Genomic DNA, 25,000 nt, shown 5'->3' on the forward strand with positions numbered 1-25,000 from the left:
CGTACCTATCTGTCTTCTTTCATTCTTTCTTTCTTTCTTTCTTTCTTTCTTTCTTTCTTTCTTAAACTCAGATCAGGTATCTTTCCATCTCTCTGACTTTAACTCGGCTCCATCTTGCTGTCTGTGTGTAAGTCTGGTACCTGCGCAGTTCTTGCAGATGACGACACACAGGTTGATGGAGGCCCAGTCTGGGTTCAGGGCTTTGCAGTCAGCACACATCCGGTTGGATCGGTTGGACCAGATCTTCTCGGCCACCTCGTAGTCTGACAGAGTCTCTGCGATGGCCTCCTGCAGCGCCTCCATCCAGTCCCGCTTCTCCCGCTCCGACTCTGCCGTGAAGCTGTCCACGGAAACCCAAACACCATCTTAAAGCCACAACTGACGCACAAATAGCAAAAGACACAAAAACCTCGGAAAAACAATCAAGTGTCTGACAACATTATGAAAGGATCCCTACAGAGATAGACCTTTTAGTTCAAGAGTAAGATCCTTTTAGTTTAACATGAAACAGCCCCGAAATCACCATCACCAAACTCCACCAGACTCCATGTAAATAATCAGGACTTTTAGCGTGTATAGAGCCAGCATATCTCCACATGTAAATGGGTGAATTAAGGGTTTATTTCAGCAGACACCAGAGTGGTATTGTTCCACCAGCCCATGTAAAGATGAATCAGGACCTTTGTAGTGTTATAACCACATATCTGCCACCAGACTCCATGTAAATAATCAGGACTTTTAGTGTGTATAGAGCCAGCATATCTCCACCAGACTCCATGTAAATAATCAGGCTTTTGTGTTATAGAGCCACATATCTCCACCAGACCCATGTAATATCCTTTTAGCGTGTATAGAGCCAGCATATCTCCACATGTAAATGGGTGAATTAAGGGTTTATTTCAACCAAACCAGAGTGGTGATTGTTGGAACAGTGGAAAGATGAACCAAGACGGCTTTTGGTAGTTTTATTAATTTCTGTCCACTTTGAATGAAGTGTGTTTAACGATGATAAAAGTAGTGATTATTTACATGGAGTCTAGTGGGTGTGCGTGTGTGTGTGCGTGTGTCTGTGGCGTAGTGATACCTGAAGGTTTTGTACGGAGTGATGAGGTCAAAGCTCTTGTGTTTCCCGTCTCTGATCGTTGCTCCGCGAGCTTCGATCACCGTGATGCCGATTCCATTACGGAAACACTGCACGCACACAGACACGCAGACAGACACACACACAGACACGCACAGACACAGACACACACACAGACACACACACACACACACACACACACACACACACACACACACACACACACACACACACACACGTTAGAGACACAAAGTGTATACACCTTCAACAACCTGTATGCTGAAAAACATGTTGGGACAAAGTCTCATAAAACGGTGTTCCTGCTGACAGATTCAGACTGACTGATAACGAGAACAACAACAACTTATGAGCGACAGAATGGAAAAGGTGACGTGATGGGCAACCGATTCATTTCCACAGAATCAGTGCTGAAAAATGCGACAAAACTGACACACACACACACACACACACACACACAGACATGCACACAGAAACGCACACAAACACACACGCACTCACACACAGAAAGACACACACACACACACACAGAGACACACACACACACACACACAAGACATGCACACACACACAGAGACACACACACACACACACACACACAGACACACACACACACACACACACACACAGACATGCACACAGAAACGCACACAGACACACGCGCACGCAGGCACTCACACACAGAAAGACACACACAGACACACACACACACACAGACACACACAGACACAGAGACACACACAGACACACAAACACACACACACACACAGACACACACACACACACACACAGACATGAACTCAGACACACACACAGACATGCACGCAGACACACACAGACACAGAGAAACACACACACACACACACACACACACACACACACACACACACACAGACATGCACACAGACACACACACGAAAGGTGCAGTGATGGGCGACCGATTTATTTCCACAGAATCAGTTCCTTAGAGTTACTGAATGTGAAGGAATTGAACCTTTGACCTTTCAACAGAGTCTTGTAGGGCTAACACAGGGTTGTGACTAAAACGTGACTGAAACGGTCTGACCTGCTGGCTCTTGTAGATCCAGATCTGGTCCGTGTTGATGGCGGCGTAGACTTTGGACTTGGTTCCCTTCAGCTCGAGGGCGCCGTGTCTCTGGCAAGGAGACCCGGCGCCGAAGCAGCGCCGCCCAAACACCAGCTGATCTCGGACGTGTTCCTGCAGCGTGCCGACCCAGCGGCGCCGCACCACTGAGAACCAGAACCACAACGGACTTTATTCCCCCAGTAGTTACACACACACACACAGAGACAGAGACACACACACAGAGACTCACACACACACACACACACACAGAGACACACACAGAGACACACACACACAGAGACAGACACACACACACACACACAGAGACACAGACACACACAGAGACTCACACACACACACACACACACACACACACAGAGACACACACACACACAGAGACTCACACACACACACACAGACACACAGACACACACAGAGACAGAGACACACACACACAGAGACACACAGACAGACACACACACACAGACACATACAGAGACACACACAGAGACACACACACACAGACATAGACACAGACACACACACACACAGACAGAGACACACACACACACACAGACAGACACACTGAGACACAAAGACACACACAGACACACAGACACAGAGACACACACACACACACAGACAGACACACTGAGACACAAAGACACACACAGACACACAGACACAGAGACACACACACACACACACACACAGACACACACAGACACATAAACACACACACACACACACATAAACACACACACAGAGAGACTCAAACACATAGACACACACACACACACACACACACACACACACATAAACACACACACAGAGACACATACACAGACACACACACACACACCAGAAGACTGACAGCTCTAGTAGTTATCCTACGTGGTGATTGGTGCATTGTTTCCATGTGAGTACAGGCATATATGAACATATCTTTCTAAATGATTGTAAATGGTCCTAACTGAAAACAGTTTGTGTGTTTTCTTCTTCTACCTTCGCTATCCGTTCTGAAAACAAAGATCCTGTGACTCGTCACAATCTCAAACTTGTTGTCTTTGGCGGGGCGGGACATCTGGATGGCAGCCAATGGGATCACTCCTTTAGGGTAGACATCCTGAAACACAGAGTCCAGACTGAGCACTTTAAACATATAACAGTCTTTACATTTGTCTGAGAACTGAAGAAAGAAAACCTGACAGACGCCTCCAGAAAGAGCAGTTAGAGCGTCTTCATGACCAAGTTTAAATAAAGTTTCTTTGGATCGTTAAAAAGTGATTCCTCTAATTATAAATATATATCAATATTTTATGTACCTTCTCGCTGCCAAAGTACATCAGGTTCTTGCCATCAAACTTCACGTAGCGCTTCTGGAAAACATAGTTCCTGAAACATAAAACAACACATGTCAGAGAGACACAGACATCATCACAGAGACACAGAGACACAGACATCATCACAGAGACACATACATCATCACAGAGACACAGACATCATCACAGAGACACAGAGACACAGACATCATCACAGAGACACAGAGACACAGACATCATCACAGAGACACAGACATCATCACAGAGACACAGACATCATCACAGAGACACAGAGACACAGACATCATCACAGAGACACAGAGACACAGACATCATCACAGAGACACAGACATCATCACAGAGACACAGAGACACAGACATCATCACAGAGACACATACATCATCACAGAGACACAGAGACACAGACATCATCACAGAGACACAGACATCATCACAGAGACACAGAGACACAGACATCATCACAGAGACACATACATCATCACAGAGACACAGAGACACAGACATCATCACAGAGACACAGAGACACAGACATCATCACAGAGACACAGACATCATCACAGAGACACAGAGACACAGACATCATAACAGAGACACAGACATCATTACAGAGACACAGAGACACAGACATCATCACAGAGACACATACATCATCACAGAGACACAGAGACACAGACATCATCACAGAGACACAGACATCATCACAGAGACACAGAGACACAGACATCATAACAGAGACACAGACATCATTACAGAGACACATACATCATCATTTAATTTAAAACAGAAGGAAAGAAGTGAAGGAAAGACAAACACACCGAGTGGAGGAAGAAGGAGGAGAGCAGGAGGAGGAGGAAGAAGAGAGGAAGGAGATGAGGCAGCTCCTTAGAAGGGAGGAGACACAAGAAGGAGACGAGAGGAGGAGACACAGCACAGCAGCCAGCGCAGACCTGCGACCTCTAACACACACACCGACACACACACACACACACACACACACACACACACACACACACACACACACACACACACACACACACACACACACACACACACACACACACACACACATACACACAAAGAAGTAAGGCAAGAATAGGTGGAAAAGAGTAACAAAAACTTTGTTTCAAGCAACAGACTTGTAAAAAAAATAAAACAGAAAGAAGGAAGACAAACTTCGAAAAAAGTGACAAAAACCTTGAAAAAGGTGGAATTGTTTTTTGAAAAAAGAAGACAGTAGAAAAAAGGAAGGAAGGAAGGAAGGAAGGAAGGCAAGAACAGGTAAAAAAAAGTACCCCTAGGGGTACACATACCCCCATTTGAGAAACACTCTCCTATATTATGACCTTTTATGATTTTTCGACATACTATACTATGACTTTTTATGACTTTTAAGAAGCCTGGTTCTAACCAGCTGTATGAATCAAACGCACCCTTGTGGAGACAGCTTGTCCAGCCAGCCGCTGATGATGGGCGGCGCTCTCTCAGTCAGCGAGGTGTAGCTGGCGTACGGCGAGATGGTCAGATCCTCATCGGCCTCCGAGGGGAAGGTGTGGGGGGGCAGGGAGAGGTATCGGACGGGGGGCGGGGGTTCTCCGTAGCGAACAGGGGGTGCAGGTTCTCCGTAACGAACAGGGGGTGCAGGTTCTCCAACGGTGCTGTAACCCTGAGAGTCTCCGGGGTGAAGAGCCTGAGTCAAACGCTTCGTCCACGACAACTTCTGACACCTGAAAGACAAATGAAACTTTATTCATACACTTTAGAAAATATTTATCTGATTTAAACACTTTAAATCACTGGTTCTCAAACTTATATTCAATAATGTTCCCCCTTTGAACAGTGTTAACCCAGCGCAAATAATAAGTCTCTATAAAGAAGAAGAATACAGCGATGTCAGCGATAGATTTACTAAACAACAGCCTTGGACCTGGAACACATTTACATGATGATGGAAAATGAGACAAAAACTTGGAAAAAGACAGTAGAAAGAAGGAAGTAAGGCAAGAATAGGTCGAAAATAGTAATAAAAACTTTGGAAAAAACAGTAGAAAGAAGAAAGGCAACGCTAGGGCGACAAAAGTGACAAAAAATTCAAATAAGCGACAAACTTTGAAAAAACTGACAAAAACTTAAAAAAAAAAAAGACAGTAGAAAAAAGTAATGAAGAAAGGCAAGAATAACAAAAACTGGTCGAGTGGGCCGAGTAAAGAGCCCTGGGGCACTCCAGAGTGCCGACAATATGCAGATGATACAACTTTATATATTTGTCTTATAAAATCAGCTCAACTGAAGCTTAAAGTTGAATGCAGATGAAATACCTGGATAGTATGAGATACTTAACGTTATACTGTGATGAAAGTGACTTTTTGGTGTCTCAATCCTCATAATTAAATGCATTTATGTGTTTCCTTTCTCTTAGTCCTCTTTGGTTATCCATTTTACACACTTATTTTTATGAATGAATTTTCTGACTTTCTCTTAAACTTTCTTTTCTGTTGTTGTAATAAAGTTCAAGACTGGTGATGCTGATTTCTCTGTCAGTGGCGCTGATATATGCTGGGAGTGTGTGTGTGTGTGTGTGTGTGTGTATGTGTGTGTGTGTGTTTGTGTGTGTGATATATGATGGGAGCGATCACTCGTCGTCACCACTGTTTGATTCGGCAATCCGTAACGGGCTTTTCTTTGGATTACCTGGCATGTTTCCTCTTTGTGTGTGTTAATGCCTGATAAGTAAGTTACATGTTCCTGTAATGATATTAAGACTGAGGACGGACTTGTTTCCGACGACGAAAAAAACGCAGGTCTTTCCATTCATGTTGAATGGGGGTGGAGGGGTAGTGTGTTTAGGCTGCCGGGGGGGTTGCAGCAGGGGGGACACGCAAAAAAACACAGCGGGCCTTCAGAGAAAAAGTGGAGACTGACTCAACTTTTGTAGAAACCCCCCCGTGTCCCGCTGCCGTGGCCAGTCACGTAACAGAGATCAGACTTGTGGGGGTGTGTTTTGAGGAGGTGTGAGAGTCCCGTACAGGAAACAGGAAACATCACTGCCTCCATCTCTGCCACAAGTCTTCCCCAGTGCCTGCTGACTTTCGTATCGGTTCTGGACTGTTCAAGGGTGTCACCACGGCAACGTGCTGTGTTATCGCTATGACATTCTGCGGACTGAGACACTAGTGGGCTGCCGGGCTGTGCGTTTCTCAGCAGGCCAAACCCCCCCCCCTCCCTCCCCCACACCCTACCCCCAGTCCCACGCCTTCGCCGCGAAATGTGCAACTGTACATTTATGTTATGTTGTATTGTGTTATGTTATGTGCAGCAGTGCAAATGTACTGTTGTGTGCTTATGTGCTGAGGTGTTTTTTCCTGTTCCCACACTGTTCTTATCTTTATGAGGATAGTCTGAGAGCCGCTTTTTTGTTTCCCTCTCCTCTCCTCATGTCATGCTGTATCTGTTGCGAGAGTTAGGAGAGAGTTGAGATGGCGCCGCATATGGCGACTCGGTGTGTTTGTGCATGTTGCTTTAATGCTTTAATGTGACTTGCACCTACGATACCAAGACACATCCCTCGTGCGTGTAAACATACTTGGCAATAAAGCTTTTCTGATTCTGATTCTGAAGAAAGTTTTAAAACACCAAACACAAGCTCTGAACTGCCTGGGAGTTTGTGGAACAGCTGACTGTTTACTCAGTCTCTCCGTCTATTTCCTTTCTCTCTTTCTCTGGGAAACGAAGCTGCCTTCAAGTGCGCTTGGAAACCTCCATATCTATAAACCATCTGACTGAAAACAGGAACTGTGAAACTGCCACCCTGTGGAAAATTGCCGGTCCAGTCTGATTGCACCGTAATGCTGTTCTGTCAGGCAATTCCTGGTTTTGTTCCAAGTCAAGCTTTTATTCATAAATTACTCAAACAAGGCTAACACAGAAACGTCACAGAATTGCTGGTGTCTCACCCATGATCCTCTGCATGTTTGTCCTCCCCCCTCCTCATCTCTCTCTCCTCCAGTCTGCTCCTTTCACTCTGCAGGATAACATATGATCGATCATCACATACTGGACATATTACAAGTTATAGGGTTACTAACAGGTTTTCTGTGTCTACGTGTCTGATGGAACAACAATCTCTGAAACTAGTCCAGTATTAAACAAGAACCAAGCTGTCACCATCACCAAACCCACCAGAGTCCATGTAAATAATCAGGACTTTTAGCGTGTATAGAGCCAGCATATCTCCACCAGACTCCATGTAAATAATCAGGACTTTTAGCGTGTATAGAGCCAGCATATCTCCACCAGACTCCATGTAAATAATCAGGACTTTTAGTGTGTATAGAGCCAGCATATCTCCACCAGACTCCATGTAAATAATCAGGACTTTTAGTGTGTATAGAGCCAGCATATCTCCACCAGACTCCATGTAAATAATCACTACTTTTAGCGTGTATAGAGCCAGCATATCTCCACCAGACTCCATGTAAATAATCAGGACTTTTAGCGTGTATAGAGCCAGCATATCTCCACCAGACTCCATGTAAATAATCAGGACTTTTAGTGTGTATAGGGCCAGCATATCTCCACCAGACTCCATGTAAATAATCAGGACTTTGCGTGTGTATAGAGCCAGCATATCTCCACCAGACTCCATGTAAATAATCAGGACTTTTAGTGTGTATAGAGCCAGCATATCTCCACCAGACTCCATGTAAATAATCAGGACTTTTAGCGTGTATAGAGCCAGCATATCTCCACATGTAAATGGGTGAATTAAGGGTTCATTTCAACCAAACCAGAGTGGTGATTGATGGAACAGTGGAAAGATGAACCAAGACGGCTTTTGGTAGTTTTATTTGAATGAAGTGTGTTTTAAGATGCTAAAAGTCCTGATTATTTACATGGAGTCTGGTGGAGATATGCTGGCTCTATACACGCTAAAAGTGCTGATTATTTACATGGAGTCTGGTGGAGATATGCTGGCTCTATACACGATAAAAGTCCTGATTATTTACATGGAGTCTGGTGTAGTCTGGTGATGGTGATTTCGGGGCTGTTTCATGTTAAACTAAAAGGATCTTACTCTTTAACTAAAAGGTCTATCTCTGTAGGGATCCATCCCATAATGTTGTCAGACACTTAGAATAATAATCTGAGTCTGTCAGCAGCAAAAACAGAACTTCTAGTGGACTCTAACTGCTGCTGAACATTAGTCCTGTAGGGTTACATTACAGCTTGGTTCTTGTTTAAAACTGGATCAGTTTCACAGATTGTTGTTCACATCAGACACACAAACATGGAGACAGAGAGTGCAGGTTAGGAAGAAACGTATTGTCTCACCTCGTTGTGTGGATTTCTTCTGGTTTGGAAAACGGTTTCACAGTACGGGCTGATTTCCTCCTCAGGGTCGTCTGTGGAAGCTGTTACACAGAAGACTTAACTGGGTACTGTAGCATAGATGCTAAGGTAACCCCAAAACACAGCCAGCGTGACCATTATCTGCCTATTTAATCACAGCAACTTTATCTTACAGTGTTCAGGAGTGCAAGATAAAAAATACATCAAAAGACAAGTAGAAAAGTATTTCCTGTATTTATACATTAGGGCTGGGTTAAAATAATGAATTCTCCGGTTGTGTCTGTGTGTGTGTGTGTGTGTGTGCCCAAACCAATAAGACCCGAGGGGGAAACTAACTAAACATGGGCCAGATTTAAATGGTTGTTCTTGGCAACATTTTTTAGTAAAAAAAAAATGTCTTTGTGTGAACATACGTCATGTTTTTATAGGTAGTCTATACTCACCTCTGGCTGATCCTGAAGAGTTGTTACTTAAAGTGCTGCCACTGAGAAAACACACACACACAGACACACACACACACACACACAAAAACAATGAAAAAACTGTCAGCAGCTGTGTTTTCTGTTGGGGAAATCTTTCAGCAAACTTTTGAAATTAGTTGGGTTTCCATCAGCTGGTTCGGAGGGAACTGGGCTACAGCGTAGTTCGGCCAGAAGATAGCGCTAAAGGCTACGCATGGCTGTAATGTGACGTTGCTAACAGAGAGGCCTTGGCGAGACAAACATGGAAAGACGTCTTCAGGAATTAAGTTTGAAAAGTTCTTTCATGTTTCATGCTGTCAGGGAAGCCAGAGGGTCCTATTTTAATGATCTAATCGCATGGCGTGCAGCGCCTGGAGCAGGTGTGTTTAGGGCGTGTCCAAATCCACTTTTGCTAGTTTGACGGCAGTAAAAAGGGTCTGTGTGTGCCGGGCACCTGGTTCTAAAGGGTTGTCCTTAGTGTCTTTATTAATCAGAGGTGTGTTTTGGGCGTAACATGCAATCAACCAATCAGAGATCATCTCCCATTCCCTTTAAAAGCCAGGCGCGTTTGGACCTTGGAGCATTGCTGTTATGATGGAGGATTTACACCCTAATATTTTTATTTGTAATCTTCTGCATGTGTGTGTGTGTGTGTGTGTGTGCTGCTGTGCGTCCCTGTGTGTGTAACAAGCATAGTGTGTGTGCGCTGTGCACGAGCCTAGGAGCATGTTACTAATGCTCTGTTAAAATAACAATGAAATGCTGCGTTATTGACTTTAGACCAGGTTTTTGTTGGTCAATGGCGCGATCACTTCCTGCTGCCTCAAGATAGCAATACTCCCAGAATGCACCTGAACACACCTCCCTGTAAGACCAGCGCTCCCAGAATGCACCTGAACACACCTCCCTGTAAGACCAGCACGCCCAGAATGCACCTGAACACACCTCCCTGTAAGACCAGCATGCCCAGAATGCACCTGAAACACACCACACCTCCTGTAAGACCAGCACACCCAGAATGCACCTGAACACACCTCCCTGTAAGACCAGCACGCCAGCGAATGCACCTGAACACACCTCCCTGTAAGACCAGTGCACGCCAGAATGCACCTGAACACACCTCCCGTGTAAGACCAGCGCCCAGAATGCACCTGAACACACCTCCCTGTAAGACCAGCACGCCCAGAATGCACCTGAACACACCTCCCTGTAAGACCAGACGCACGCGAATGCACCTGAACACACCTCCCTGTAAGACCAGCACGCCAATGGGCCACAGATGGGTGCAGGTGTATTTGTTATTTAAACGACGCCGGTGCTGGACGGGAAACTGACAACTGGGTCGGTCTTTTATTAATTAAAGTAAAGAGAACGAAAAAAACAACATGCGGCCAGGGGAGAATCTGATTGGCCAGTAACTTAAAAATCTACAAGCCGTGTTGTCTGGTGATTAAAACAGGACATTTAGAGCCCTGTGTGGACCCAGCGGGAGCTACCTGTTCCTCTCCCGGGTCCTGTCCCCTGGTTGTCTGGGCGGAGTGGGCGGAGCTGGTAATTGGCTGCTCTGGCCCCTCCCCCCGCCGGCGCCGGGTAACGTCCCCCAGTAGATCTCGTTAGAAACCATCTCCATGCAGACACCTCCGGGGGAACCGGACGGCGAGGAGCCAGAGAGCCGGCTGTTGTCAAGGCTACCAGGACAGGAAGTCACAGGAAGTGTCTGGTTCTGCTCCGAGCGCACAGGCGAAGAAGAAGAAGAGGAGGGCGGCGGGGACCCCTGGAACATGGCGTGGGGGACCCCGCGGTACAGCCTCGGGGGGACGGGTGGTAACAACGCTCCGGCGTCCGTCAGGGACAGGCTGCGACTCGGCCGCCGCCGCTCGGCCTGGCTCGGCCTCCGGACGGGCGTGGTCGCTGCGGTGCCGGGGTCAGAGGTCAACCTGTCGGCGGGCGTGGTTGCCGCGGCGCCGGGGTCAGAGGTCAACCTGTCGGCGGGCGGTGGCGGCGTGCTCTCTGCGGTCAGACCCTCTAACACGGTGAAACAGATGGAATCCTGGGAAAGCCGCCTGGGAGCAGAGCTGGAACAATTCAACATGTTAATAACTGAGATTTATGAATTACTTTTAAAAAACAAATTAAAGTTTTGAATGAATCCGATAATACATACTTTTGGTTATATCATTGTCATGTGACCCAGATAATGGGATTAGGAAGAGAGGGAATTAGGGAGGGAATTAGGGAGGAAGGGAGGGAATTAGGGAAGGAGGGAATTAGGGAGGGAATTAGGGCGGTAGGGAGGGAATTAGGGAGGTAGGGAATTAGGGAGGTAGGAGGGAATTAAGGAGGTAGGGAGGAAGGTAGGGAGGAAGGTAGGGAGGGAGGTAGGGAGGTAATTAGGGAGGTAGGGAGGAAGGTAGGGAGGTAATTAGGGAGGTAGGGAGGTGGGAGGGGGTAGGGAGGGAATTAGGGAGGTAGGGAGGGATTTAGGGAGACAGGGAGGAAGGTAGGGAGGGAGGTAGGGTAGGGAGGAAGGTAGGGAGGTAATTAGGGAGGGAGGAAGGTAGGGAGTTAGGGAGGGAATTAGGGAGGAAGGGAGGAAGGTAGGGAGGAAGGAGGAAGTGGAAGGAAGGGGAGGAAGGTAGGATTAGGGAGGAGGGAGGAAGGTAGGGAGGTAAGGAGTAGGAGTAGGGAGGTGGGAGAGTAGGGAGGTAGGAAGGGAGGGAATTAGGGAGGTAGGGAAGAAAGGTAGAGGTAGGGAAAGGAAGGTAGGGAGGAGGTAGGAGGTAGGGAGGGAGGGAGTAAGAAGGAAGGTATGGAGGGATTTAGGGAGGTAGGGAGGGAGGTAGGGAATTAGGTAGGGAGGAAGGTAGGGAGGTAATTAGGGAGGTAGGGAGGAAGGTAAGGAGGTAGGGAGGGAATTAGGGAGGAAGGGAGGGAGGTAGGGAATTAGGGAGGTAGGGAGGAAGGCAGGGAGGTAGGGAGGAAGGTAGGTCATTAGGGAGGAAGGGAGGAAGGTAGGGAGGAAGGGAGGTAATTAGGGAGGGAGGGAGGAAGGCAGGGAGGTAATAAGAGAGTAATGTATTATTCTTATTAAGTATCCAGCAGACCTGGGGGGCTGTGGGTCTGGCGAGGGACAGAAGTGGACCGGAGCTGTTCTGCGGCGATTGAAGACGGTTCTGGGTTTGGGAACGGGCTTCACCGGCGGCCGGCTGCGCTCGGCGTCGGTCAGCATGGCGGCGAGGTTCGGAGCCGAACTGTTCCTCAACGCCTCAAAGTTACCTGCTGGGAATAAACCACAAAAACGTTGTAAAATCCTCCAAAAAAGGCTTTCAAAGCTTTGAAATAAGCAGCAGCAACAACGATGATGTAACGCCGTGGTCACCTGCCGGCTGCCGGAGCGACACAGACTGGCAGCGGTCCCGCGGGAGATCAGCTTTCTGATTGGCTCTTTGGCTCTCCGTCCTCTGAATGTGGCCGACCAATCGGAGGATCCTCTTGCGGTGTCCCGTGGCGGTGATTCCCAGGCTGACCAGCGCGTCGTTGTCCAGGTGGGTGAAGTCTCGGGCCACCAGGAGGCCGGCTCGGCGGAACGCGTCCTGGAACCTGCAGACCAACAACGGACACTCAGCAGGGAGGAGGTCTAGAGGTCTAGACCTGCACACGGAGGTCCTACAGCTGATTTATGGTTCTGGGAGGCTCCACTAGGGCTGGGCGATATGGAGAAAATCAAATATCACGATATTTTTTACCAAATGACTCGATATCGATACCGCAACGATATTGTAGTTTTGACTATTGGTGCTTTCACAAAACATTTACACAATGACATTTTACATCAATAATCATCAGTAATGTGGATATAATGACTAAGTGGGTAAAGGTGAATAATAGAACAGTTACAACAGTCTGGTAAGTTCAGCAAATGACATCACTTTACTGTAATGTAGTCTTTAACACCAGGAAAAGACACTTATGTCATATCACGATATTACGATATTCAAAATCTAAGAGGATATCTAGTCTCATATCACGATATCGATATATCTCTAGGCTCCACGCAGAGCTTCGTCCGTAGATACGCAAATAAAGTTTATACTTATACACTCTCTGTGTGTGTTTGTCTCTGTGTCTGTGAATGTATCTGTGTGTGTGTCTGTCTCTGTGTGTGTGTGTGTGTGTGTGTGTGTGTGAGTGTGTGTGTGTGTATCTGTCACTGTGTGTCTCTGTGTGTGTGTCTCTGTGTGTGTTGTGTCTCTCTTTTTTGTGTGTGTGTGTGTGTGTGTGTGTGTGTGAGTTTCTGTCTGTGTTTGTTCTGTTGTGTTTGTGTGTGTGTGTGTGTGTGTCTGTGTGTGTGAATGTTCTGTGTGTGTGTGTGTGTGTGTGTGTGTGTGTGTGTGTGTGTGTGTGTGTGTGTGTGTGTGTTATCTGTGTGTCTCTGTGTGTGTCTCTGTGTGTGTGTATGTGTGTGTATCTGTGTGTGTGTGTGTGTGTGTGTGTCTCTGTGTCTGTGAATGTATCTGTGTGTGTGTCTCTGTATGTGTGTCTGTCTCTCTGTGTGTGAGTGTGTGTGTATCTGTCACTGTGTGTGTGTATGTTTCTGTGTGTGTGTGTGTGTGTGTGTCTTTTTTTTTTGTGTGTGTGTGTGTAATTTTGTTGTCTGTCTCTGTCGTGTGTGTATGTGTAGTGTGTGTGTGTATGTATTTGTGTGTCTCTGTTGTGTGTGTGTCTCTGTTAAAATTCATCTGTGTGTTCTCGTTGTAAACGACTGTGCGTGTGCGTGCTCGTCTTTCTGGCCAGGAAAATGTAACCCTCTCCTTGATCTCATGGTGTTTCTGGAGAAGGAGAACCAGGAGATGAGTCGGGGGAGAATTACAACACAACCAAGCCACGGCCGAGCCACGTGTTACAGGCTACGGCGTTGAGGCCGGTGTCTCCATGTACGTAGAGGGCGGGGCATCGTTCACGTTTGGTGCCCAGCCCTATGTACGTAGATTTAACACAGCACAGTGTACCCACGAGAAACTTAATTTAAAGCATAAAAAAAATTGACCATAACATCTGAAGAAGAGACAAATAATGTCGAAGCTCTGACCTCTCCAGATGGATCGCTGCCAGAAGCGTCTCAACCGGCGTGCTGGCGTCCAGCGTTGCCATGACGACCAACATGGAGTCTGGATCTTATTTTGTCTCCACCACGTTCAGGAAACACAGCGGCCATCACTGACCTACAGCGGGGACGGAGGACAGACATCCATCTGGAGACACAGAGACACAGACAACAGTTAGACACAGACGCACACACACACACACACACACACACACAGACACACAAACACACAGAGAGAGAGACACACAGACACACACACATCATTGAAAGTGTTCGAAAGTGTTGGGAGTTCTACAGTAGGAAAAAACTGAGCATCACTGTGACCTTTGACCCCCCCCCCAGCCAAATAAAACTCCGAAAAACATGACGTCATCAGATTGACACAGAAACATGACGAAACATGACATCAGCAGACTGACAGAAACATGATGTCATCAGACTGACACAGAAACATGATGTAATCAGACTGACACAGAAACATGACGTCATCAGACTGATACAGAAACATGACGTCAGCAGACTGACACAGAAACATGATGTCATCAGACTGACACAGAAACATGACGTCAGCAGACTGATACAGAAACATGACGTCATCAGACTGACACAGAAACATGATGTCATCAGACTGATACAGAAACATGATGTCATCAGACTGACACAGGAACATGATGTCAGCAGACTGATACAGAAACATGATGTCATCAGACTGACACAGGAACATGATGTCATCAGACTGACACAGAAACATGACGTCATCAGACTGACACAGAAACATGACGTCAGCAGACTGACACAGAAACATGATGTCATCAGACTGACACAGAAAAATGATGTCATCAGACTGACAGAAACATGGTAATCACCGTAGACTGACACAGAAACATGATGTCATCAGACTGACACAGAAAAATGATGTCATCAGACTGACAGAACATGACGTCATCAGACGACACAGAAACATGATGTCATCAGACTGACACAGAAACATGATGTAATCAGACTGACACAAAAAACATGACGTCATCAGACTGACAGAAACATGATGTATAGAAACACAGAAACATGATGTCAGCAGACTGATACAGAAACATGATGTCATCAGACTGACACAGGAACATGATGTCATCAGACTGACACAGAAACATGACGTCATCAGACTGACACAGAAACATGACGTCAGCAGACTGACACAGAAACATGACGTCAGCAGACTGACAGAAACATGATGTCATCAGACTGACACAGAAAAATGATGTCATCAGACTGACAGAAACATGACGTCATCAGACTGACACAGAAACATGATGTCATCAGACTGACACAGAAACATGATGTAATCAGACTGACACAGAAACATGATGTCATCAGACTGACAGAAACATGACGTCATCAGACTGACACAGAAACATGATGTCATCAGACTGACACAGAAACATGATGTCATCAGACTGACAGAAACATGACGTCATCAGACTGACACAGAAACATGATGTCATCAGACTGACACAGAAACATGATGTCATCAGACTGACACAGAAACATGATGTAATCAGACTGACACAGAAACATGACGTCATCAGACTGACACAGAAACATGACGTCAGCAGACTGACAGAAACATGATGTCATCAGACTGACACAGAAAAATGATGTCATCAGACTGACAGAAACATGACGTCATCAGACTGACACAGAAACATGATGTCAGCAGACTGATACAGAAACATGATGTCATCAGACTGACACAGGAACATGATGTCATCAGACTGATACAGAAACATGACATCAGCAGACTGACAGAAACATGATGTCATCAGACTGACACAGAAACATGATGTCATCAGACTGCCACAGAAACATGACGTCAGCAGACTGACAGAAACATGATGTCATCAGACTGACACAGAAACATGATGTCATCAGACTGACACAGAAACATGACGTCATCAGACTGCCACAGAAACATGACGTCAGCAGACTGACAGAAACATGATGTCATCAGACTGACACAGAAAAATGATGTCATCAGACTGACAGAAACATGACGTCAGCAGACTGACACAGAAACATGATGTCATCAGACTGACACAGAAACATGATGTCAGCAGACTGATACAGAAACATGATGTCATCAGACTGACACAGGAACATGATGTCATCAGACTGATACAGAAACATGACATCAGCAGACTGACAGAAACATGATGTCATCAGACTGACAGAAACATGACGTCAGCAGACTGACACAGAAACATGATGTCATCAGACTGACAGAAACATGACGTCAGCAGACTGACACAGAAACATGATGTCATCAGATGACAGAAAACACGGACAACAGTTAGACACAAACACACACACACCAACATACACACAAGGAGAAAGCACCACACAAAACAAACACAGAAACAACAAACACACACACGACACACACACAACAACAACACACACAGCAACACACACAGACACACAACACACAAACACACAGAGATACACACACACAAACACAGACACACACATACACAGAGACACACACACACACACACACACACACAGTGTCCGAAAGTGTTGGGAGACACAGAAACATGATGTCATCAGACTGACACAGAAACATGACGTCAGACTGACACGGAAACATGACGTCATCAGACTGACACAGAAACATGACATCATCAGACTGACAGGGAAACATGACGTCATCAGACTGACAGAAACATGACGTCATCAGACTGACACAGAAACATGATGTCATCAGACTGACACAGAAACATGAGGTCATCAGACTGACACAGAAACATGACGTCATCAGACTGACACAGAAACATAACGTCATCAGACTGACATAGAAACATGATGTCATCAGACTGATACAGAAACTTGATGTCAGCAGACTGACAGAAACATGATGTCATCAGACTGACACAGAAACATGATGTCATCAGACTGACACAGAAACATGATGTCAGCAGACTGACAGAAACATGATGTCATCAGGCTGACACAGAAACATGATGTCAGCAGACTGACAGAAACATGATGTCATCAGACTGACACAGAAACATGATGTCATCAGACTGACACAGAAACATGATGTAATCAGACTGACACAGAAACATAGTCATCATAAAGAAATGAGTCATCAGCTGATACAGAAACATGATGTCAGCAGACTGACACAGAAACATGATGTCATCAGACTGATACAGAAACATGACATCAGACTGACACAGAAACATGATGTCAGCAGACTGACACAGAAACATGATGTCAGCAGACTGACAGAAACATGATGTCGCAGAGACACAGAACATGCAGGGAAAATAGTCTGATAAGAACATGACCTCAACAGACATATGTCGCAGACTGACACAGAAACATGATGTCAGCAGACTGACAGAAACATGATGTCAGCAGACTGACACAGATGCAGGATTGTTTCTCAGCTTCTTCAGCATCATGAACTCTGACCTTTGGAGTCAGCAGACTGAGAAACACACACACACACACACACACACACACACACACACACACACAAAGACACACACACACACACACACACACACACACAACAGAGACACAGCCCGCTCCCCACCCCCCATGCTTCCTTACTGGGACAGACTAAGACACGAGGGAAGGGAAGCAAGGAAACAAGGATGCAGTTTTAGGACCTGAGACGTAGCCACGGCAATCAGAGGACGCTGATGATAGCAAGGACATTGAACTGAATGTCCTCCTTCACAGGAAAACACACACACACACACACACACACACACAGACACACACACACACACACAGGATACAAGGAGTGGCTCGAACGGAAGGGTGGAGGTCTTTCAAAAGGAAAAACGTGTGAGTGTCTCTCTGTGTGTGTGTGTGTCTCTGTGTCTGTGTGTGTGTGTGTGTCTGTGTGTGTGTGTGTGTGTGTGTTTGTGCAGCAGTAGTGATTGTATGTCTCTGGATTTTCTGAAAAATGTTGGAATGTGTTGTTTCACTCTGATGTGTTTAATAAGGAGACACTTCCGGTTCTGTCCAAAATTCAAAGTTTAGGTGGAGAAATTTAAAACACCTCGGTCGCCTGTCAATCAAAAGGTTGGAGGTTCGATCCCTGGCCCTGCAGTCCCATGTCGAAGTGTCCATGTGCAGGACCCTGAACCCGAGTTGCCCCCCCCGATGCTGCTCCATCGGAGTGTAAATGTGTGTGAGTGTGTATCTGATGAGCAGGTGGTACCTTGTACAGCAGCCTCGGCCACAGAGTATGAATGCGTGTGAATGGTGAATTGTTCCTGTACTATGTTAAAGCGCTTTGAGTAGTCATTAAGACTAGAAAAGAGCTTTATAAATACAGTCCATTAACACACAGAGACACATACACACAGAGACACACACACACAAACACACACAGGTCAGCAGGAAGTGAGTCACAGCAGTTTCCTGTTTCCTCCTCCTGACTTCAGCTGCTTCTGCTCTGTTGTCTGCGTCAGGATTTATTTATTTATAATAAATCTATATTTACAGACACACTCATCTACCTCAAACCCTTTTAATGTCCGTTACAAACTCAGAGAAGATGCTAAGAGACTGTTTAAGTTTATAAAGACTTCTACTGGAACTATAACTAAGACACACACACACACACACACACACACACACACACACACACTTCTCTCCAGTGTGACTGTCTAAAGACACATTTGGTTTTTCAAAGCGCTAAAACACAAAACCAATCCAAGTGTTACAGGTGGGAGGAGTCTGCAGAGAAACGCTAATCAGAGAGGAACAAGAGGAGGAAGCTGGCCAAGCTGCAGATAAACAACGAGGAAACGGAGATGCTCCACCTTAAAAACAACGAGGAAACGGAGACGCTTCACCTTAAAAACCTGCAGAAAACAGAGATGCTCCACCTTAAAAACCTGCAGAAAACAAAGACGCTCCACCTTAAAAACCTGCAGAAAACAGACGCTACACCTTAAAAACCTGCAGAAAACAGAGATGCTCCACCTTAAAAACCTGCAGAAAACAGACGCTCCACCTTAAAAACCTGCAGAAAACAGAGATGCTCCACCTTAAAAACCTGCAGAAAACAGACGCTCCACCTTAAAACCTGCAGAAAACAAAGGCGCTCCACCTTAAAAACTGCGCAAGAAAACCAAGATGCCGCACCTTAAAAACCTGCAGAAAACAAAGACGCTCCACCTTAAAAACCTGCAGAAAACAAAGACGCTCCACCTTAAAAACCTGCAGAAAACAGACGCTCCACCTTAAAAACCTGCAGAAAACAAAGACGCTCCACCTTAAAAACCTGCAGAAAACAGAGACGCTCCACCTTAAAAACCTGCAGAAAACAGTCTGTCTCACTGAGGGTCAAACTTCTGAGATATCAACAGGAGTCTCAAAAACACTGAAATAAGAGGCTTCTGTCAGAGATATTAACAAAAACTTCAAACACACACATGCACACACACACACACACACACACACACAATGACACACACACAGAGACACAGACACAGACACAGACACACACACACAAACAATGACAAGACACACACACAGTATACTACCACGTCAGCAGGAAGTGAGTAGTGTCTGCTGAGGATCTGAATATTAGAAACTTGAACATGAACAGATGTGGATGATTATGATGAAGATGATGATGAAGAAGAAACACTCCCTGTTTTCCTTTCCTCCCAGAACACCAACCACTCCCTTTCCTCTCCTCCTCCATCTTCACCTTCTTCATGTACACACAGATTCATATTAAAGTGGGTCCAGTCTTCAGATCAAGTGTGAGTGACTTCATCGTCTTCCTCAAAGACACTAAAACGCCACCAAAGACGTTGAAAAGAACAAAGAGAAAAGCAACAAAAACCTAGAGAATCTTGACCCATTATGTCCATTTTTAACACATTCAACATGCAGACTTTCATCCTTATTTTATAAGTTATTTATATATTTCATCTTCAGCTGTCAAAGTGAATGACGTGCTGCAAAAGAAAAAGAGGCAAAGTTACTGAAGAACCAGAGAGGGAGGGAAGGAGAGGGAGAGGGAGAGAGAAAGAGAGGGAGAGGAAGAGGAGGGAGAGAGAGAGAAGGCCAGAGAGACAGAGGCAGAGAAAGAGAGGGAGAGAGGAAGAGAGGGAGGGAGAGAGGGAGAGGGAGAGAGAGAGGGAGAGGAAGAGAGGGAGGGAGGGGGGAGAGAGAGAAAGAGAGGGAGGGAGAGAGGGGGAGAGAGAGAGAGAGAGATAGAGGGAGGGAGGGGCTTAGAGGACTAAGCAGCAAAGTTAGTGAACAACTAAAGAGAGAGAGAGAGAGAGAGTAAAGGAAGGACAAATAAAAGAGAGGGAGAGCGGGTGGGAGAGCGAGGCTGAATAATAACAGAGAGTCTCTATTGTGACAAACAGAGAACGGATTGTTCCAGAAACTGTGACAGGAACCAACACAGAGACACACACACACACACACACGCAGAGACACACACACACACACACACACTGTGACACACACACACACACACACGCAGAGACACACACACATTGTGACACGCTGATACGTACAGAGACACACACAGAGACACACTTAGACACGCTGAGACAGACACACTGAGACATGCTAATACACACACAGATACACTGAGACATGCTAATACACACTGAGACATGCTAATACACACACAGATACACTGAGACATGCTAATACACACTGAGACATGCTAATACACACACAGATACACTGAGACATGCTAATACACACTGAGACATGCTAATACACACACAGATACACTGAGACATGCTAATACACACTGAGACATGCTAATACACACACAGAGACACACTGAGACACACACACAGACACACACTGAGACACATTGAGACACATTGAGACACACTGAGACACGCAGAGACAAACAGAGCGAACTCTGGGTAACACTAGGTGTGTTTACATCCACTCCTCTTTCTATCATTAGTGTAGAAACAGCGTCATTTAGAAAGATCTAGTAATAAATGCACCAAAGTGTCCCCACTGGTGTGAGGAGGGAGAGCTGGGGCATCATGGGTAAAATGGTGTTTAGCAGCTGTCCTAGAGGGACTGCAGCTCCTAGACCTGGTGTCTGCCTCTGAAGGACTGTAAAGGACCAGTACCATCCAGTACCACGCAGTGTCCCAGGACAGTTACCATCCAGTACCACGCAGTGTCCCAGGACAGCGTGGACATACTGTATGTGAACTGCTTCAACAGGATGAGCACGCTCACACGGACAACAATCACTTTTTGGCACCAGTCTGCTTGTTGTTTGTGTGGGTTTCCTCCCAGCAGAAAGACGTGCATGCTGGGTAATGAAGCTACTGACAGTAGGACCGTCCCTGAGGAGTTAGGACGGGTCAGATCCAGAGGATAAATATAATATAAATATAATATAAATATGTGTTAAATATGTGTTAAAGGTAACCTGGATGTAGGCATGGACCGGTGTGGACACATCAGTCAGGAACACTAATGCTATTCACTCTGACAGGTCCCTGTCTGTGTGTGTGTGTGTGTGTGTATCTCTGTATCTGTGTGTGTGTGTGTGTGTGTGTGTGTGTGTGTGTGTGTGTGTGTGTGTGTGTGTGTGTGTGTGTATCTCTGTATCTGTGTGTGTGTGTGTGTGTCTGTGTGTGTGTGTGTGTGTGTGTGTCTCTGTATCTTGTGTGTGTGTGTCTCTGTGTGTGTGTGTGTGTGTGTGTGTGTGTGTGTGTGTGTGTGTGTGTGTGTGTGTGTGTGTGTGTGTGTGTGTGTGTGTGGTGTCTCTGTATTTTGTTTTTTTGTGTGTGTATCTCTGTATCTCTGTGTGTGTGTGTCTCTGTGTGTGTGTGTGTGTGTGTGTGTGTGTGTGTGTGTGTGTGTGTGTGTGTGTGTGTGTGTGTGTGTGTGTGTGTCTCTGTATCTCTGTGTGTGTGTGTGTGTGTGTGTGTGTGTCTGTGTGTCAAAATATGTGTCAAACTGTTCTGAATAAAATGTTGGGATGCTGCAGACACACACCCTATCTACAGAATATATATCAGCCATAATAATTGTTCCTCATATCATGCAGCCCTACAAATACACTGATACTGTACTTTACTTTGTTATTTATATTACTGTATATACTTTCACTGTTACTCCCCTCAGCATCTTCGTAACTCCTTACCACAAAATAAAGTCAGTTTTTTATATCTATAGGGTTACACACAGGGCTTTAAATTTACTTTTTTGATCACCAGCCAACACGGCTTGTAGATTTTTAAGTTACCGGCCAATCAGATTCTCCCCTGGCCACATGTTTGGTTGTTCTCTTTCTAACTCTGGACTTTAATTTCAGCTCCTCTGGCTTGTTTGGCTCCGTTCTGTTTGTCTTCTCCGTCTCAGCGTAGCTCGTTATCGATACCGCACGCTGGGCACGTCGCACGACACGTCACAACAAAGTGTTCATGGGAAATGTAGGATTAGTTCTACAAGTACTGTTGGCCAGTAATAGTTTCTCATATCTACACCTTCCTCCACAGAGCTGTGGAGGAGGGTCTGGCTAGTCCACACAGCATTCCTGGATGGGAGGAAAACGTGCTCTGGTTTATTGGCATTTCTCTAAACCAATCACAATCATCGTGGGCGGGGCTAAGCTCTGGATGGAGCCACGGTGCCTCTGCTAAATAGTCTCAGGAAGGAACTGGTTTTGGTGGAACATGTGGACGCTCAAAAGTAGTTTTAGTCGTTCAACAGAAAACTCAGATTGGACAGATAGTCTAGCTAGCTGTCTGGATTTACCCTGCAGAGATCTGAGGAGCAGTTAACCATAGTCCTCACAAATGCCCCGAGGAGGGATCACCTAGGAGGGATCCTGGAGGAGCTAGGAGAGGATCCAGACAGCAGCCTTCCTGGAAGCCGTGCAGCTGAAGGAGTCTCTAACTTCGCCCAAACAGCTGAGGGATTCATGTGACGTTTCAGAGGAAAGGACCTCTCATCTCTCTAACACCCATTTGTTCGGTTCCTCTCTCTCCTCGGTGGGGAGGGACTAAGACGTGAGGAAGGGAGGCAAGTGGAGGAGTTGAGGAGGCAATTTAGTAGGGCTGGGCGATAGGTAGAAAATCAGATATCATGATATTCTTGACCAAATACCTCAATATCGATATTGTGGCGATATTCTAGGGTTGACAATTGGTGCTCTAACAAAATATCTTCACACTTAGATTTGAGATTTAATAATCAGTAATGTGGATATAATGATAAAGGCAAATAATAGAACAATTACAACAGTCTGGGAAGTTCAGAAAAGAACATCACTTTACTGTAATGCAGTCTTTAAAACCAGGAAAAGACACTTATGTCATATTACGATATTACAATATCCAAAATCTAAGACGATATCTAGTCTCATATCACGATATCGATATAATATCCATATATTGCCCATCCCTACAATTTAAGGGCTATGGGATGCAGCGTGTAACTCTGCAGCGTCCCCGTCTCGTCATGGCTGCCGGCCACTTCTCCTTTCCCTCCGAGAGGAAACAGGGAAGGAAACGGGCCGATGGAGGTTTATTGTGAAGCCTGGGCTCAAACAGGAAGCCCAGTTTCCTCTTTACAGGATGTGCTGCGTGTGAACGCCCTCCTCAGCTACAGAGGTTCCAAACTGCTTCATACTGATATTAAAATATAGAAATATGATCTTCTCTTCAGCGGGAGGAAGAGGCTCCATGCACTCTCTGGGATTTAGATTTCAGGGCTGAAACGTACTCTCTCAGAGTCCAAACTCTGCAAAAGATATTCACCTTACTGAAATATATCAAACTGAGGAAAGGAAGAAAGGAAGAACGTAGGGAGGGAGGGAAGGAAAGGAGGGAGGATTCAGTATAAATATTCACATTTAACAAGCTGACATCACACTAGTTTACCGGTTTTATCATCAAAAATGATGAATGGATTATCAGAATAGTTGGGAGTCATCGTATCATCTTTGCAGCTCTACTTTTTGTAAGTTTTTAAGTTATTATGTAGGGGGGGAAGGAAAGAAGGAAGGAAGAACTTAGGGAGGGAGGAAGGAAAGGAAAGAAGGATAAAACAAAGGAGGCAAGGATTGAAAGAAAAGGAAGGAATAATGGAAGATCTGTGTCTGCTGTTTTTAAAAAGGAGCTACAGATTCTACAGCTTTCTACTGAAAGGAAGAACGTAGGGAAGGAAGGAGGGAAGAAAAGAAGAGGAGGGAAGGAAGGAAGGATGGATGAAATGAAAGAGGCAGATGGAGAGAAGGATAGTAAAGGGAGGAGGATATGTTTCTATATAAACCATGACTCAGACTGATGGATGATTATCACAATAGTTGGACCGTTCTGTGCCAACTGATCCATTGAAGCAGCTCTAATGAAGCACACATTAATCCACATCAAAGACGCGTCTGTGCTCCAGTTTGCGCCAAAACTTCCTCTCTGCGTCATTCTGTCGCCCACCGTCAAAGAAAGTTAAAAACCCGAATCCAGAGGAGAGACTCCGAGTCTCCGAGGACCCGGATCATCCTGTCAGGACACACAGCGGCACGAGCTGCTT

At 45.7% G+C, this 25,000-nt stretch overlaps 1 protein-coding gene across 1 annotated transcript in view; it reads right to left on the bottom strand.

Moving 5' to 3' along the window:
• The window catches only part of arap3 (ArfGAP with RhoGAP domain, ankyrin repeat and PH domain 3), a 58,786-nt gene that overhangs the window by 33,579 nt on the left and 207 nt on the right, over positions 1-25,000 (bottom strand). Inside the window, exons 2-14 of the mRNA XM_039813096.1 lie at positions 14,426-14,588; positions 12,716-12,936; positions 12,441-12,612; positions 10,833-11,411; positions 9,319-9,359; positions 8,858-8,937; positions 7,480-7,547; positions 4,960-5,253; positions 3,512-3,581; positions 3,192-3,312; positions 2,166-2,350; positions 1,085-1,191; positions 141-340 (exon numbers count right to left, since the gene is read on the bottom strand). Of these exons, the coding sequence (XP_039669030.1) occupies positions 141-340; positions 1,085-1,191; positions 2,166-2,350; positions 3,192-3,312; positions 3,512-3,581; positions 4,960-5,253; positions 7,480-7,547; positions 8,858-8,937; positions 9,319-9,359; positions 10,833-11,411; positions 12,441-12,612; positions 12,716-12,936; positions 14,426-14,499 (2,212 nt within the window). The 5' untranslated portion in view covers positions 14,500-14,588. The remainder of the gene's footprint in view (positions 1-140; positions 341-1,084; positions 1,192-2,165; positions 2,351-3,191; positions 3,313-3,511; positions 3,582-4,959; positions 5,254-7,479; positions 7,548-8,857; positions 8,938-9,318; positions 9,360-10,832; positions 11,412-12,440; positions 12,613-12,715; positions 12,937-14,425; positions 14,589-25,000) is intronic.

This window comes from Perca fluviatilis, chromosome 10 (assembly GCF_010015445.1).
Source record: "Perca fluviatilis chromosome 10, GENO_Pfluv_1.0, whole genome shotgun sequence".
NCBI lineage: Eukaryota > Metazoa > Chordata > Actinopteri > Perciformes > Percidae > Perca > Perca fluviatilis.